We start from the raw sequence: 18,231 nt of genomic DNA on the forward strand, positions 1-18,231 counted from the left end.
CAAATGACTCAAGACAACCCCCTCGAATTAGTTTCAGAAAATTCTTAATATCTCGGTTTTGGGTTTTTGTAGGAAAGAACTGATTGCAAAAGGGGATTCAGCATGGATAATTCTTCATGATATCAAATTTTCAGAAAGATCCAAGACAAAGATTTTTTTTCGCAAAATTTTTCCAAGGTTATAGTCTTGGTTTCATGAAAAAAATCGGCTGCTCGAATTTGAGCCAATTTTAATGTTTATAGAATGTTTTGAGGTCCTAGATTCCGAATCCGATAACGATTTTGAGCAGAAAAAATTATCCAAGCATTCAGAGGACAATTTATTATTCTGGCTTGACGATGTAGATTAAGGTTTATTGGTGCAAATGATTCAACACAACCCCCTCGAATTATTTTCAGAAAACTCTTAATATCTCGGTTTTGGGGTTTTGTAGGAAAAAACTGATTGCAAAAGGGGATTCAGCATGGATAATTCTTCATGATATCAAATTTTCAGAAAGATCCAAGACAAAGACTTCTTTTTCGCAAAATTTTTCCAAGGTTATAGTCTTGGTTTCATGAAAAAAATTGGCTGTTCAAACTTAAGCATATTTTAATGTTTATAGGATGTTTTGAGGTCCTAGATTCCGAATCCGATAACGATTTCAAGCAGAAAAAATTATCCAAGCATTCAGAAGACAATTTATTATTCTGGCTTGACGATGTGGATTAAGGTTTATTGGTGCAAATGATTCAACACAACCCCCTCGAATTATTTTCAGAAAACTCTTAATATCTCGGTTTTGGGGTTTTGTAGGAAAAAACTGATTGCAAAAGGGGATTCAGCATGGATAATTCTTCATGATATCAAATTTTCAGAAAGATCCAAGACAAAGATTTTTTTTTCGCAAAATTTTTCCAAGGTTATAGTCTTGGTTCCATGGAAAAAATCGGCTGCTCGAATTTGAGCCAATTTTAATGTTTATAGAATGTTTTGAGGTCCTAGATTCCGAATCCGATAACGATTTTGAGCAGAAAAAATTATCCAAGCATTCAGAGGACAATTTATTATTCTGGCTTGACGATGTGGATTAAGGTTTATTGGTGCAAATGATTCAACACAACCCCCTCGAATTATTTTCAGAAAACTCTTAATATCTCGGTTTTGGGGTTTTGTAGGAAAAAACTGATTGCAAAAGGGGATTCAGCATGGATAATTCTTCATGATATCAAATTTTCAGAAAGATCCAAGACAAAGACTTCTTTTTCGCAAAATTTTTCCAAGGTTATAGTCTTGGTTTCATGAAAAAAATTGGCTGTTCAAACTTAAGCATATTTTAATGTTTATAGGATGTTTTGAGGTCCTAGATTCTGAATCCGATAACGATTTTAAGCAGAAAAAATTATCCAAGCATTCAGAAGACAATTTATTATTCTGGCTTGACGATGTGGATTAAGGTTTATTGGTGCAAATGGCTTAAGACAACCCCCTCGAATTAGTCTTAGAAAACTCGTAATTTCTCGGTTTTGGGGTTCTGTAGGAAAGAACTGATTGCAAAAAGGGATTCAGTATGGAGAATTCTTCATGATATCAAATTTTGAGAAGGATTCGAGACAAAGAGGTTTCTTTCGCAAAATTTTTCCAAGGTTATAGTCTTGGTTTCATGAAAAGAATCGGCTGTTCAAATTTGAGCTAATTTTATTGTTTTTAGAATGTTTTGTGGGCCTAGAATCCGAATTCGATAACAATATTCAGCAGAAAACTTTATTCACACATTTAGAGGACAATTAATTTTTCAATCTGACCGTGTAGATTTAGGTTTAATGGTGCAACTGATGTGACGACCCCGTTACAGGTTTCTACACTTAAGTTTGCCCAAAATTTTTTTGAGGTTGTAGTCCTTGGTTTCATGGTAAAAATCGACATTGAGATTCCCTTATGATATCAAAATTTGAAGCAGATCCGGCCATAAACTCTCTTAGTAAAATTTTCCTAAACGCATTTTTTCTGATACAGTGACTCAGTTTGATTCTAAAACGTCTCAATTTCGAAATATTTCTCGAAATAATGCTTCAAATGTGTAGAAAATTTTTTTTCACAAAATCTGTAGTAGAGGGGAACCACGAATAAAAAGACTACTCATCCAAATCTTAAACTTTATCCAACAGAGATCCTAAGCAACATTGTAACTTCATTACACATAATGAATACAAAAAACATACATTACGAAATGCCAAGACAAAAAACATCATGAAACAAATCGAGAATATCATCATAATAAATCGGAAAACTTTATTACATTTGTCAATAAAAAAGTCTAATAAATTAATGATATACATAGTTAACCAATAGAAAAAAACTGAAAGCCTAAAAGTCTATGAAAACAAATAACATAAAAACTAAAAATAAAACAAAACGTTTTACTGGGGATTCGGCTGAGCTGGATAGTTGTATCCGTATTGTCCTTGGGGCGGAGGTGGCCCTTGTTGGGTTGGGGGCCTGGCCGCATATTGATAACCCTGAGGCTGACCACCATACTGCTGCGGAGCATAACCCTGTTGGGGACCATAGCCGTAGCTGCTTGGAGGACCAGCAGGGGGATATACCTGGCCAGGGGGCCCACTAGAGTTATAAGGCGCGTTGGGGTTGCTGGACTGTGAATTTGGGGGGTAGGGTGCTGTAACATAGGGCTGAGATGGAGGAGCGGCAGTGGTCGAAGTCACCGTTGGACTCTGGGTATTTGTTGGAGGACCGGAGAAGGGAGGAGTTTGGGAGTTCTGAGTGGGGTAATTTTGAGGAGCTGCGTTCGGTTGGCCAGCGTATGAAGCTGGGTTTTGTTGTGGGGCGGACGGATGAGCCTGGCCCGATGACGGAGGAGGATAACCTGGAATATTTTCAGTTAGTTTACGAATAAATCGAATAATGATCAAATATAAATCATTATGATCAAAATCTGATAATAAGTCTACATTATTCGAGTTTTCCGAGATTTTCTTGCATATTTAATAACCTCCTTTTTTTTCAAATTTATATTAACGGGTGTTTTTTTTTCGAGATATATAACTTTAAGTTGGCATTTCTGTTCGAGATGGCGACCGATTTAACAGCTGTCGAGTGATTTATTCTCAGTTTGGTTTGGCAATTCATCATGAATAGACTCACGCCTGAACAACGCTTGCAAATAGTGCAATTTTATTTCGAAAATAATGGTTCTGTGCAGAATACGTATCGCGCACTACGTCCATTAGCGATGAAGCGCACTTCTGGTTGAATGGCTACGTCAACAAACAAAACTGCCGCATTTGGAGTGAAGCTAATCCTCAAGTGTATGTCGAAACACTGTTACATCCAGAAAAACTGACTGTTTGGTGCGCTTTATGGGCTGGAGGAATCACTGGTCCGTAATTCTTCAAAAACGATGATGGCCAGAACGTTACAGTCAATGGTGATCGGTATAGAGCCATGATTACTAACTTTTTCATTCCTGAATTGAACAACCATGATGTCCAGGAGCTGTGGTTCCAACAAGACGGCGCAACATGTCACACAGCTCGTGCCACAATCGATTTATTGAAAGAGACGTTTGGTGACCGCCTAATTTCACGTTTTGGACCTGTGAATTGGCCTCCAAGATCTTGTGATTTAACACCGCTAGACTACTTTCTGTGGGGCTATGTAAGGTCATTGGTCTATGCGGATAAGCCACAAACCCTTGACCATTTGAAAGACAACATTCGCCGTGTTATTGCCGATATACGGCCACAATTGTTGGAACAAGTCATTGAAAATTGGACGTCCATATTGGACTACATCCGAGCCAGCCGTGGTGGTCATATGCCAGAAATCATATTTAAAATGTAATGCCACAAGATTATCTTCCGGATAAATAAAATTCATGTCAATCGAATAATTCATCGTTGTTCGATTGCAATTTAAAGTTCCATAGCTCTTAAAAACACCCTTTATGAGGTTGTCATCAATCGTTAGGATATCTTTTAATTGTACTATCGAATAGCCCATATAAATATTATCAGAATTCTTTTGGAAAATTTTGGTGATGACAAATCAAATATAATGAATATATGTATTGATATACCTTGCTGAGGTACATAGCCTTGTGGAGGTGGGGCATAACCTTGAGGAGGAGCGTTGGCGTTAGGGTAAGGCGCTCCATTTGGGGGACCACCATATGGAGGTTGAGGTGGTCCTGATGGTGGAGCGTATGGTCCGGCAGGCGGTTGTGGTGGTCCACTGTTAGGTGGAGCCCCTCCATATCCTTGATGAGGCGGAGGATAGTTGTTATGAGATGTCGTAGGAGGTCCGTAAGTACCTTTAACAAAAACACAGCCTCAACAATCTTCTTATCGCATTCACACTTAATTGAATATTTTTAAAGCCAATATTCAACTGACTATGCATCACGTATATTTTTATGAAAACTCTTATAACAAAAATTTAAATACCCTGAGTATTGGGAGGATATGTAGGCGGTTGATTCTGAGGAGGATATTGTGCCTGAGGGTGACCTTGCGGGTATGGAGCAGCCTGCTGAGGATTATATTGTCCCGGATATTGATTCTGTTGATACCCCCTTTGTCCGTACGGATGCGGGGGACCAGCAACTGGTCTTTGAGGACCCAACGGTTGTCTATATTGAGGTTGCTGTTGGTTGAAATTGTTAATATGCTGAGATTCTGGATTTGCTGGTGGTTGACCGTGGCCTGCAGGAGGGCCTGGTGGTGGTTGCAGCATCTACATGATCGAAATTTTTTATTCATCTTCCTCAGTGTATCAAGAATAATACTTACAGGTAGCAGCTGCTGAACATTTTGACCAGAATCAGCTATTGTTGCTAAATATATTAGATTTCTATGAAGAGTTTGCTGATATTGTATTCCTTCTTGAGTTTTTCCCTTAGCTTGAAATTCCTGAATAGCTTGAATCAAGTGGCCATTTTCATCAAGAATTTTTTGTATCTGAGCTGGTGTAGGAGGAGCTCGATTTCCTCCTCTTGCGAATACGACAGACATTGCAGCACAGTTTTAAATGTTCTATTTATTTTCGTTTCTGCTATTGACATTCACTAGCTTTTCTAAAACAATAAATTGTTATTGTACGGAAAATGAAAACAATTCCAATCATATAGCTTGTCTACTCATTTTCCCTCTTTCAATGAACCGGAACGAACCATAGTTTTCATTTCATCTTACTCTATATTTCTTTGTGGTCAATGATAATTTGAAAATTAAAATACTTTTCAAGATAGTATGAATATATGTTGTTCAATAATTAAGTTATTCATAAATAGAAATATTTAAAATCAATTGAAATCATTTGATGGCCAATAATCAATATCCATACAATGAAGAAGAAAACCGGTTCAGTGAGAACACAGAGTAGTTCAAACGTAAACAAATGATAATTAGGTTATAACTCAAAATAACCTCAAAGTTCTAGAAGTTTCGTTTCAAGAATCGGGTATTAGGAACGTTTCAAAATGAAAACAAATAGAATTAAAAAAGTGAAAAGCATAACTGCATTTTATGAAAACAATTTTAACTTCAGACAACCATATCAATTATTGGTTGACGGGACTTTCTGTTTCGCTGCACTGCAGGTAAAGTATATTTTTTGTGTTGTATCTTAACCTTCGTATGCCCAATAAAAATCCTCAGAAGAATATATGTTATCACAATTTTTTCCAGAATAAAATCCATATCGCAGATAATATTCCAAGGTACTTACTAAAAGAAGTTTCGATATTCACGACCCCATGTGTCATTATAGAAATGGAAAAATTTGGTAGCAAAGTGCTTGGTGCTTTAGTGGTCTTGAAACAGTTTGGACTGCATAAATGTGGACATGAAAAGCAACCTATTTCTGCTACTAACTGTCTGTTATCAATGATGGGAGAGATTAATGAAAAACATTATATACTAGCTACGCAAGATAGGGATTTAGAAGACAAAGTTCGACAGATTCCAGGAGCAGCTCTACTATACTTGCATAATAAAACTCCTGTTCTTGAAAAGCCCTCAATGGCTTCTGTATCATTTGTTAAGGATAAACTTTCAGGTATATATAATACACATTTTTTATTATACTTATATGCAACCTATTAACAACTTTTTTATACATAATATGACTAACAATTTACAATTTGTTTTTATAGGACTTGGAGCTGTAGAGAGAGAAAAACTGAAGAAAATGAAAGAAGCCCATGGAATTGTAGAGGCACCGAAAAAAATAATCAGGAAAAAGAAAGCTAAAGGGCCAAATCCAAAATCTTGTCTTAAAAAGAAAAAGAAGGTTCCACAAAAATCACAATAATAATATATTGTTTTGTAAATAGTATGAGTAAGGTAAATTTTTGTATCATATCCATTAAAGTTATAATTTATTTGAGATGTCGATTCATTGAATTTATTTTACCTAATCAAAGTTTCAGAAGAATTAACTTTTGGTTCATATTTAATTCTAAATTACGTGTTAGAGTAAGGAAAAAATAAGAAACTACAGATTTAATACATTTGTTTATTTCTTTGTGATATATTTATAGATAGGAATCATTCTTAACACTGTGGTAACACAGAAATCTACTAGAAATATTTATGATTTCTAACTAACAAATAGACCCGTTAATAAATTATTAAATCATTACAATATTTATATAATTATAAATTTTTATGATAGTTATACATATCGTTTCGTTATTTTCATTTCATTACATCACATTAAATTTTTGGAAATGAAAAAAGCTTGTAAACTTCTCTAAAAGCACTGCTATAAAATTTATTACAATTCTGTAAATTTTTTACATTGTTCCTCCCGAGTATTTTTAGTTTATATTGAATGAATGTTGTGATCTGACAGTCCATAATGTGATGAAAACTGGCAAATCACATTCAACATTAGCAAGTATTCATTTGGTTAAAAGCGAAGAAAAAGGTTGTAAAAAATATAATTAAAAGGAACTATACAAATGCAGAGATGGATACAGAATCTAGCCTGTCTAAAGGCCTTAAATCAAATATTTACTTGCAATAACTTTGTCCATACTCGGGAATAATAGATTTCTCCAAAATTATAGATCGACAACTGTAAGCAGTAGTCTTGAACACGTTTTTTCGTTCATTTATTGCTGAGAAGCAGCCAGTAAAATTGCACATAATTAAACTCAAAGGAAAACTAATAACAATGGCAGTCTTGAAGTCGTATTGTCAGTAATCCAAAAGAAAAAACGACCATCTTTCAATTCGCATACTGTGAAAATTAAGGTCTTTGAATGAGCACCTTCTTATAATACAAAAAGTTATAAATTACAATTTTAAAGCTCGATTCGATCCAGTCGAGATTGGTGTTTCAGGGTCGATTTTTAAACTCAAGGAAAGACCAATTGATATGTCGGAACATAAACATGCTAGTCAGCTCCCAAATAAATCAAATTCAAAATCGACAAATATGGAAACTGCGCTGCGTCAGGTTGACCGCACAATAAACTCTTTTGTAAATAGCAATCGTTAACTGTTCTCTCCATCATTTGGTTCTTTAATCAACAAGTTTATACAAGGTGATTCACCGGGATGGCCTATTAGACATTTATGGAAAACTAATCATAATTTTGAGCTGAAAATTTGCATATCGGGGTTTGAGACAATGATCTTTCTCCCTAAAATATTTTCAGATCTCTACAACTTCCGGTTAAACCGGAATCAGACTACTACTTCCTTATTTCGAAAGGCACACCCAGTATATTATTGCATCATTAGATAGCTTTTTTGATGGCAATTTCGGCAATATGCCATACCTTGGAGAAAAATTCAACGGTTCATGAGTTATTGGGATTCTTATAAAAAAAGGGTGGCGATGAGGACTCACATTTTTTTTATATTACCGCAGAATGAGCTTTTTCCAAAAAGATTTTTTTCTTTTTCGATTCCGCAAATACGTAGTATTATAAGACTGTTTGCGGTTTGGGCCAAAAATGTACAGGTTGTTTATAAGAGGATCATGAACTTGGACAACTCAAATTCATCAAAACTCAAGATTTTCAAATTAGAACCTATATTTTTTGTTCTTTCAGTCGATACTACGTCCAAAAATAGTGGGGGTTACTTAAGCAAACCCTATACCTAAAATGAATACTTTGAGAGTTATCGAGGAAGAACTTTAAATGAGGAAAAACCGCTATTTATAACGGTGTGGAGTAGTCTGCGATTTCCGAAAAACACAGAAAGAAACTAAAATTCGATGTTTTCATAACTAAATTTGACATATCAAGAATTGTAATGAATTATTCGTAATTGAAAATTGTATTGGTTTATGGATTTCTCAACAATCCCAACGAAAAATCAATTGAAATTCATGAAATTTAAAATTTAGTTATCCAAACATCGAATTTTAGTTTCTTTCTGTGTTTTCCGGAAGTAACAGACAGTTATTAACACAGTTATAAATAGCGGTTTTTCCTCATTTGAAGTTCTTCCCCGATAACTCTTGAAGTATTCATTTTAGGTATAGGGTTTGCTTAGGTAACCCCCACTATTTTTGGACGTAGTATCGACTGAAATAATAAAAAATATAGGTTCTAATTTGAAAATCTTGAGTTTTGATGAATTTGAGTTGTCCAAGTTCATGATCCTCTTATAACCACCCTGTACATATTTGGTCCAAGCCGAAAACAGTCTTATTATACTACGTATTTGCGGAATCGAAAAAGAAAAAATTTTTTTCGAAAAAAGCTTTTTCTGCTGAAATTTTCAAAAAAATGAGAGTTCTCATCGCTACCTTTTTTTTCATAAGAATCCCAATAACTCATGAACCGTTGAATTTTTACCCAAGGTATGGCATATTGCCGAAATTGCCATCAAAAAAGCTATCTAATGATGCAATAATATACTGGGTGTGCCTTTCGAAATAAGGAAGTAGTAGTCTGTTTTCGGTATAACCGGAAGTTGTAGAGATCTAAAAATATTTTAGGGAGAAAGATCATTGTCTCAAACTCCAATATGCAAATTTTCAGCTCAAAATTATGATTAGTTTTCCATAAACGTCTAATAGGCCATCCCGGTGAATCACCCTGTATCTGCAATTTATTGATTAAAAGTAGCCACCAAAATGAATGTTTGGATCAACATAACAGACCAAATTCAACAAGAACCGTGAGAATGGCACATCTGTAGTTCAACCTGTTCCAGAGTTACAAATGGTGTAACTAAACCGACAAAAATCAGCAAGTTCATTGAGATTTTGTGGAAATTTAATCTGCATCAGTAAAAAACCTGAATTGATCCCGGAAATGAATTAAAGCTAAAGTGAAACAGTCAAACGGTTCTCAGTTCAATAAGGCCCATTTGAACTCGTCCGTTTGAAGATCCAAACGCCTCCAAACCGGCAACCAGCCAGTCGCGCCGTCAACCCATCCGGACCCGCCTCCTATGTACAAAAAATCACAAAAGTTACACTTCGGAGTCGTCGCCGAGGTTGCAGAACTTCTCGGACATCACTGTCAGTATCTGGTCGAACTTGGAGTGTCTGTCCGTCGCATCTGCTACCGCCCCTCTGCTGCCCCACAGGAACTTGAGGTGGAACTCCGTGTGGAAGATGCCCAAGGTGATGTCGTCCATTCGCGCCTCCGCCATCACGATTTCCGCGTTCCTGAGGTAGTTGGCGCTCTGGTCAACGTACTTCCGGGCTGCCTGCAGATGGTTCAAGAGGGCCGTGAGGCCAAAGTCTTGGGAGTTGTGCTCGCGCAGCCCTAGGCCGCTGCTGCTCAGGCTGTTGTGGTCGCCCGTGGAGCGGAAGTCCTCCAGCCCGCGTTCCAGCAGTATGACGAGAGGCAGGAGATGTGGTATGGTGGTGTTAGGTGCTTGGGGGTTTGAGCAATTGTTCATGTTCTTCAGTGTCGGCCTTAGTTTCGACTCGAAGTTGAAGGCCACGTCCGTGTGTTTCTGACGAAGCATGTGCCACGTCGTGTGTAGCCTCTCGATCTGAAATCATATGGGTTTTCAGTTTTAGTGAGAGTACAATGGTAGGGTCTTTCCAAAGCCCCTCGACCAGCAAGGGAATATATGAGATTTAAAAGGTTCCTACAATTCACACACACAAAACAGACAGTCCGGTCAAGCTAAGAAACTTAGAACCACACATATAAAACAGTCCAGTTAAGCTCAGAAGCTTATAACTTAGAGTCTTAGAACCACTCACACAAAACAGACAGTCTGGTCAAGCTAATAAACTTAGAACCACACATATAAAACAGACAGTCCGGTCAAGCTAAGAAACTTAGAACCACACATATAGAACACCTAAGAAATTTAGAACCCCACATATAAAACAGAAATTGAACTCGTACACAAAAATCAAAATTGAAGGCAATAAATAAATGAAACATTCCTCACCTGTGGCAAGCATAGACCAAGCATGATACCGCAGAAACCAAACAGGTTCCCGAGGGCTGTTTTGGTGTCTATCGCTATTTCGATCCACTTATATAAAGTTTCTGTCCTTTCATTCTCGTCAGAGCACGTTAAAATGGTAACTGCAACTAGTAACTTCAAGCACTCCGTCCTGAAATCAGAATTTTTGTCGTGAGACGCTTTCGCTAGTTAACTAGTTTGTATTTGTATTAGATTAAGCAGAATTTCTACTCCTCAATATATGATAGTGCTATAAGACCTGAAAGAATACCTCTTGAGATGCTGCCTGATTAGAAGCCAAGGATAGGAAAAAGCACAGCACCACAACAATTTGTAGAGTTTTTCATACCTTTCTATGAGATCTAGCCTGAACTGGTGACCGTGCGGCAACGTGCACAGTTCCAAACCGCTCTTCAGCACCACGCCATCCGTTTCCTCCTGCTTGAATATCACGTCCAGGTCCGTCCTGGTCAGGTGGTTGGCCAGTATCCGGGAACCGCAGTCTTTCAGTATCATCTTGACGCCCCTGAGGGCTTGAGCATCGAGGGGTTTGTTCTCGCTTACGGGGAGCAGGAGGGTCTGGTAGTTCTCCAGGTCGAACCTGGATAGGGTCGGGTACTCAGCCTTGCATCGCTCCAACAGCTTCTGCTCGATCTCCTGCGGGTCGAAGTCGAAGTTCTTGAGCGTCGTGGACGATTCGGAGGTGGACATGTTATATCTGGGGTTTTTGATTATCACTCCTGAGTTTCTTTGGTTTTCTATTGGGTCACCTGTGGAGGAATTGTTTCTTTTACTTAAAAAATAATCGATTTTACGATTAAATATGGAAGAGATAAGTGGTCTTGAAACCAGAGCGGAACTACTAAGAAATAAGCTTGATAAAGTAAAAATCAAAGATTTATTTGGATAACATATAAGAGAATGAGAAGGAGAGGAATGAGAAGGAGAGGAATGAGAAGGGGAGAAATGAGAAGGAGAGAACCGAGAAGGGGAGGAATGAGAAGAGGAGAAACAAGGAGGAGAGGAATGAGAAAGAGAGGAAATGAGAAAATGGGAAATGAGAAGAGGGGAAATGAGAAGGCGGAAATGAGAAAGGGGACATGAGAAGGGGAAATGAGAAGAGGAAATGAGAAGGGGAAATGAGAAGAGGAAATGAGAAGGGGAAATGAGAAGGGGAAATGAGAAGGGGAAATGAGAAGAGGAAATGAGAAGGGGAAATGAGAAGGGGAAATGAGAAGGGGGTATTGAGAAGGGGGAAATGAGAAGGGGAAATGAGAAGAGGAAATGAGAAGAGGAAATGAGAAGGGGGTATTGAGAAGGGGGAAATGAGAAGGGGAAATGAGAAGAGGAAATGAGAAGGGGAAATGAGAAGGGGAAATGAGAAGAGGAAATGAGAAGGGGGGAAATGAGAAGAGGAAATGAGAAGGGGGTATTGAGAAGGGGGAAATGAGAAGGGGAAATGAGAAGAGGAAATGAGAAGAGGAAATGAGAAGGGGGTATTGAGAAGGGGGAAATGAGAAGGGGAAATGAGAAGAGGAAATGAGAAGGGGAAATGAGAAGGGGAAATGAGAAGGGGGAAATAAGAAGAGGAAATGAGAAGAGGAAATGAGAAGAGGAAATGAGAAGAGGAAATGAGAAGGGAAAATGAGAAGAGGAAATGAGAAGGGGGTAATGAGAAGGGGGAAATAAGAGGAGGAAATGAGAAGGGAAAATGAGAAGGGGAAATGAGAAGAGGAAATGAGAAGGGGAAATGAGAAGGGGGTAATGAGAAGGGGGTAATGAGAAGGGGGAAATAAGAAGAGGAATTGAGAAGAGAAAATGGGAAGAGGAATTGAGAAGAGGAAATGAGAAGGGGGAAATGAGAAGGGGAAATGAGAAGAGGAAATGAGAAGGGGAAATGAGAAGGGGAAATGAGAAGGGGAAATGAGAAGAGGAAATGAGAAGGGGAAATGAGAAGGGGGAAATAAGAAGAGGAAATGAGAAGAGAAAATGAGAAGAGGAATTGAGAAGAGAAAATGGGAAGGGGGAAATGAGTAGGGGAAATGAGAAGGGGAAATGAGAAGGGGAAATGAGAAGGGGAAATGAGAAGGGGAAATGAGAAGAGGAAATGAGAAGGGGGTATTGAGAAGGGGGAAATAAGAAGGGGAAATAAGAAGGGGAAATGAGAAGGGGAAATGAGAAGGGGAAATGAGAAGGGGAAATGAGAAGAGGAAATGAGAAGGGGGGAAATGAGAAGAGGAAATGAGAAGGGGGTATTGAGAAGGGGGAAATGAGAAGGGGAAATGAGAAGAGGAAATGAGAAGAGGAAATGAGAAGGGGGTATTGAGAAGGGGGAAATGAGAAGGGGAAATGAGAAGAGGAAATGAGAAGGGGAAATGAGAAGGGGAAATGAGAAGGGGGAAATAAGAAGAGGAAATGAGAAGAGGAAATGAGAAGAGGAAATGAGAAGAGGAAATGAGAAGGGAAAATGAGAAGAGGAAATGAGAAGGGGGTAATGAGAAGGGGGAAATAAGAAGAGGAAATGGGAAGAGAAAATGAGAAGAGGAATTGAGAAGAGGAAATGAGAAGAGGAAATGAGAAGGGGAAATGAGAAGAGCAAATGAGAAGGGAAAATAAGAATTGGAAATGAGAAAGGGAAATGAGAATGGGGTAATGAGAAGGGGGAAATAAGAAGGGAAATGAGAGGGGGTGAATGAGGAAGGGAAATGAGAAGGGGAGGAATAAGAAGGGTAGGAATTAGAAGGAGAGGAATGAGAAGTAGTGGAATGAGAAGGAGAGGATGAAGAGAAAGAGTTCATTGAAGTACCAACCTGCAGCAGAGCTGAGAGCCGAATCGCCGCTGCCGTTTCCAGAGTCTGAACCGGAAGCGTGGTACGAAGTGACCCTCTGCACTCCGCCATGTGTAAGGAAGCCCGTGCAGGCGTGTTGGTAGTCCGTCACGTCCGAGTCCCTGGACTCCGTCCGGTGCATCCCCGGCACCCTAGACGGCTTCGGCGGCGGTGACTCCGAAAGAAGCGAATCCTCCTCGTCGAACAGCTTCCTCTCTGCACAAGGCGACAGCGCAGGATCGCTGGTCATCACCCTCCCGTTCCTACCCAGCGTGCTCGAGCTGACCGAGAGCGACAGCTTTGTGTGCGTCGCCCGCGGCAGCGAGTGCGTGGAGAACCTGGAGGAGGAGTCGACGGGTCCGGCAGATCTGGTCATGAGGACGCCGTCAGCGCTGTTGCACTTTTCCTGGCTCGCCCTGTGCACCTCGCTGGGGGTTAGGGAGTGCGACCTCTGCTTCTTGGAGGGGAGTCGGGGAGCATTGTCCCTGCCGTACCTGGTGGGCGGGCTGGAGGGGTGGCCGATGGGCGTCGTCGCCGGCGAGGTGAGTCTGCTCTGGGGAAGGGGAGTGGGGTACTTGCTGGCGTAGAAGGAGAGGGGGTACATCCGGTTCTTGGGGAACTGAATCCTGGCACCGGACAGGCAGGTGACCGGCTTGCCGGATCCGACGTAGAAGGTGATGAGGTCAGGGACGGTGTCGAAGGCATCATCTTCGAACTGAAAAAAAAATTCATTATAACTGGGTGTTCTTTTTTCTATGTCATGCAGTATACATACCTGAAATTGGACCCTTTCGTATACAGTATCAGGCTGAATCACCAGCTTGTTGATGACGAAATGAAGAGCCTGGCCTTTGGTCCTGCAGGTCAGCACGTAGTTACCAGGTTGCGAGGTGCAGTCTCTCACCAGGAAACCTCCTTCCTCCCTGACGATATCTTCGGCCCTGGATCTCGGTATCGCACCGTGGTACCAGGCGTGAGATCTCAGATCCCTGCTGTCCAGCGATAACTCCCACTCCAGGGCCTTCTTGAGCTCCTGGGCGCTCATGGAGGTGTCTGCCATGGGCTCCTGGAAAAAATGTTAACATTGAGGAAACGAGAACAGGCCAAAAACAGAATGAATACTATGGCCAAGTAGAGAGAAGAATAGGGATTTATCAAGCCAAAAAGCTCGATTTTAGATATTTATTGCTCATGAATAGACTCACGCCTGAACAACGCTTGCAAAAAGTGCAATTTTATTTCGAAAATAATGGTTCTGTGCGGAATACGTATCGCGCACTACGTCCATTTTATTTTGTTTAGCGATGAAGCGCAGTGAAGCTAATCCACAAGTGTATGTCGAAACACCGTTACATCCAGAAAAACTGACTGTTTGGTGCGCTTTATGGGCTGGTGGAATCATTGGTCCGTACTTCTTCAAAAACGATGATGGCCAGAACGTTACAGTCAATGGTGATCGGTATAGAGCCATGATTACTAACTTTTTCATTCCTGAATTGAACAACCATGATGTCCAGGAGTTGTGGTTCCAACAAGACGGCGCAACATGTCACACAGCTCGTGCCACAATCGATTTATTGAAAGACACGTTTGGTGACCGCCTAATTTCACGTTTTGGACCTGTGAATTGGCCTCCAAGATCTTGTGATTTAACACCGCTACACTACTTTCTGTGGGGCTATGTAAAGTCATTGGTCTATGCGGATAAGCCACAAACCCTTGACCATTTGGAAGACAACATTCGCTGTGTTATTGCCGATAAACGGCCACAAATGTTGGAAAAAGTCATCGAAAATTGTACGTCCAGATTGGATTACATCCGACCCAGCCGTGGAGGTCATATGCCAGAAATCATATTTAAAATGTAATGCCACAAGATTATCTTGCGGATAAATAAAATTCATGTCAATCGAATAATCCATCGTTGTTTTATTGCTATTTAAAGTTCTATAGCTCTAAAAAAACACCCTTTACTTGCAGTATGTAATCCAGAAAGCTAGATCATGCAAAAATATTTGTTTCCACAGCTTGCCAGAAATTAACCTCATTTCCAATAACCCGGTTGGAACGCAACACTACCTTAAACTCTATGGTCCTTCAACCGCCCCTTTTCAATCCCAGAGGTGAAGGAGCGGGCGTAAAGAGATTGAAAATTCGGCGTTTTCCGCTCGAGATCAAACCAAGTCTCGCATACAGTTCATCCCGAAAGGTCCTCCAATAATAATCGATGCCAGGTCTGGAGCCGTCGGGAGTTTATGAAGGCGGCGGCGATTTCTATTCGCGAGATGCGGATCTAACGGAGCGAAATGAAATAGTTGAACTTCAATAACGGCGCTTCCCTCGGGAATAACGGCGCCTCGAACCGATCAAATGCCAGCAGGCGTCGACGGCCATTGTGGGAAGAAAACTGCAGTCGATAGTTCGATGGTTCCCTATTATTACTCTGGAATGGCCTCAGCAATCTATGGAGGACGAATCATAGAGTAATAAAAATAGATAGAGGGAGTATACGCAATTTTTACATGTCCCCAACATGGTTAGATTACGTTGTCGGATTGTGATATATTTTCAAATCCACAATTTTACTATATCGCTATGAAGTATATTATATTGAATGAAATATATTTATTTGAGTGATTCCCGATTAAATATGGAAATTTGAATATTTGGAATCCGATATTTTTCCTAATTGTCGAATTTAGATTATGCAGAATGTTTATTATTTTCTGTATCTACCTGCTGAAATCCAAAGTTTGGCAACTTTTGCTCTCCTAGTGTCATCGGTTATTTCACGTCGTTTGGCACGCTTGAAGTTTGTTTTCAGAATTTCTGATATATTTAGGTATTTATTTCAACATATTTTGAGTTAATATGAAACGTTGCTTCACTATGGAACGTAAGAAGTGCGTTCTTTGTGGAGAAACTCGCGAATTGAGTGAAATATCGTATCACTGATATGTTTTCATTTTCACGCGCTTCATGTCGAATTTCATTGTTCATGTTGGGGATAAAAATTGCTTACTGAAAATAACATATGCTCCCTCTATCTATGTTTATTATCCTCCTATATCTCACACAACTTCAATCAACCTTTACAATCACTCAAAACATTTCCTGGACCTAGTTTCAAGTGATTTTTTGTCCAAATCAATACCGATTTTAGTCAACATTCAGAGTGCATTTATTTTAGGTATCTATATCGACAACCCATATCGGTATCTCCCGGACTGTCTTCATTATATCCCGAGAAGACGTTTCAACGTAATGTCTTTATCTATACGTCTGAAAACGATGTTGGTACATATTTATCCAGGTAATAAACCAAAGATAAACAACGGAAATCGACTAGAACGTGACGGCTCAGAAAATATATTTCCCATCGATCATCTATTTGCTCAATCATGAACTTCTCCCAAATTTCCTGTCATTTATCATGCCAGGGACGTATCTCATTCCAGCTTCAACCCTTTTTCATAATTTTTTACGTTCTGAGCATGGAGTAATAAAAAAAATAGAGGGAGTATACGCAGTTTCCACACGTCTCCAACATGGTTAGATTACGTTGTCGGTTTGTGATATATTTTCAATTCCAAAATTTTACTATTTCGTTATAAATGTATTTCATATTGAATGAAATATATTTATTTGAGTGATTCCCGATTAAATATGCAAATTTGAATATTTGGAATCCGATATTTTTCCTAATTGTCGAAGTTATAATAAGCATAATATTTATTATTTTCTGTTTCTACCTGCTGAAATCCGAGGTTTGTCAACTTTTGCTCTCCTAGTGTCATCAGTTCTTTCACGTCGTTTGGCGCGCTTGAAGTTTGTTTTCTGAATTTCTGATATATTTAGGTATTTATTTCAATATATTTTGAGTTGATATGAAACGTTGATTCACAATGAGACATAAGAAGTACGTTCTTTGTGGAGAAACTCGCGAATTGAGTGAAAAATCGTATCACTGATATGTTTTCATTTCCGCGCGCTTCATGTCAAGTTTGATAGTTCATGTTGGGGACAAAATTTGCTTACTGTAAATAACATATGCTCCCTCTATCTATGTTTATTACTCTGAGGCTCTGAGTTCTATTAAGTTATTTGAATTCGATATCAAATTTACTACTCCAAGGAAGAAAATTGTTCTGTCACATATCCTAAAATTTCGTCACAATGTCTGTAATTTTAGAATTTTGAGCCGAAATTGGTGTTGTGATGTCGGTGCTTTTTCAGAATTTCATTTCATTAGAGAAGCTATGTATCGGAGAAATTATGTGCTGGATTCAAATGAAAATCTCGTTTTTTGCACTTACAAGTTCACAAACCTTCAAATCACTTCTTCTCGGTCAAATTCGAGAGAATAGTTATTTATAATACAAGTGCAGAAGGCATTGATATTCTTCCACGAGTTCAAACTTCAAAAACGAGCCACGAAGTGGCGAGTTTTTGAATGAACGAGTGGTAGAATGAGCCTTCTGTACGAGTATTATAGATTATTTTCTCTAATTCATTGCATATTTATTGAAATTAATGAAATATTTCTATAAACATCATTTAGTGATTTTTGCATTGAAATATGTTGGTTGGCAGAACTGATTTCTTTAAGGCAAATTGATGAATTGACAGATAAAGCCATGGTGGAAAGTTCGGAGTACCAACGTATAATAATAAAATATAAACATGAAAACTGTGCGTTTTTGATATATTCTCGCACGATTCTGTTCTACAAGATGTGGAAGAATGAACGGAATAACCACAGAATTAGAGAAAAATCAATAACGACTGCATTCTACGGTTATTGCCCTTAGGTACAACAGGAAGGACAGCTGCCAATGTGCATTTCCTCGAGATAAACCTCCATTTTTTGTCGTCGCCAGCGTATGATTTAGGTAAATCTAGCGGAGAAAAGTGGTTCCCGCTACGATCATCCATCAACTTGTCTGCCCTTTTTGCGGGTGACAAAATAATAGCTCCAATTAACAGAACGGCAGTACGAGATTTAT

The 18,231-nt window shown here is 39.1% G+C and overlaps 3 protein-coding genes across 11 annotated transcripts in view; 1 reads left to right on the forward strand and 2 right to left on the reverse strand.

Moving 5' to 3' along the window:
• Positions 1–2,121: 2,121 nt before the first annotated feature.
• LOC123678231 (proline-rich protein HaeIII subfamily 1-like) lies at positions 2,122–5,164 on the reverse strand. The gene is made up of 4 exons (XM_045615134.1): positions 4,788–5,164; positions 4,443–4,731; positions 4,076–4,309; positions 2,122–2,863 (listed from the first exon to the last, which is right to left on the reverse strand). The coding sequence occupies exons 1-4, from the start codon at positions 5,007–5,009 to the stop codon at positions 2,400–2,402; spliced, it is 1,209 nt and encodes a 402-aa protein (XP_045471090.1). The 5' UTR covers positions 5,010–5,164; the 3' UTR covers positions 2,122–2,399.
• Positions 5,165–5,401: 237 nt separating this feature from the next.
• LOC123677349 (rRNA-processing protein UTP23 homolog) lies at positions 5,402–6,384 on the forward strand. The gene is made up of 3 exons (XM_045613805.1): positions 5,402–5,596; positions 5,685–6,054; positions 6,152–6,384. The coding sequence occupies exons 1-3, from the start codon at positions 5,477–5,479 to the stop codon at positions 6,307–6,309; spliced, it is 648 nt and encodes a 215-aa protein (XP_045469761.1). The 5' UTR covers positions 5,402–5,476; the 3' UTR covers positions 6,310–6,384.
• Positions 6,385–6,499: 115 nt separating this feature from the next.
• LOC123677347 (breast cancer anti-estrogen resistance protein 3 homolog) overlaps positions 6,500–18,231 on the reverse strand; it is a 78,532-nt gene continuing 66,800 nt past the window's right edge. For 5 of the 9 annotated variants that reach the window (XM_045613802.1, XM_045613797.1, XM_045613801.1 and 2 more), the window contains 5 exons: positions 14,001–14,291; positions 13,208–13,940; positions 10,747–11,167; positions 10,380–10,548; positions 8,942–9,968 (listed from right to left, as the gene is read on the reverse strand). In XM_045613802.1, the coding sequence (XP_045469758.1) occupies positions 9,438–9,968; positions 10,380–10,548; positions 10,747–11,167; positions 13,208–13,940; positions 14,001–14,291 (2,145 nt within the window). In that variant the 3' untranslated portion in view covers positions 8,942–9,437. Of the gene's footprint in view, positions 9,969–10,379; positions 10,549–10,746; positions 11,168–13,207; positions 13,941–14,000; positions 14,292–18,231 lie in introns of all 9 variants that reach the window. The other 4 variants (XM_045613794.1, XM_045613795.1, XM_045613796.1 and 1 more) reach the window with 2 other exon arrangements.

This window comes from Harmonia axyridis, chromosome 4 (genome assembly GCF_914767665.1).
Source record: "Harmonia axyridis chromosome 4, icHarAxyr1.1, whole genome shotgun sequence".
In the NCBI taxonomy this organism is placed as follows: Eukaryota; Metazoa; Arthropoda; class Insecta; order Coleoptera; family Coccinellidae; genus Harmonia; species Harmonia axyridis.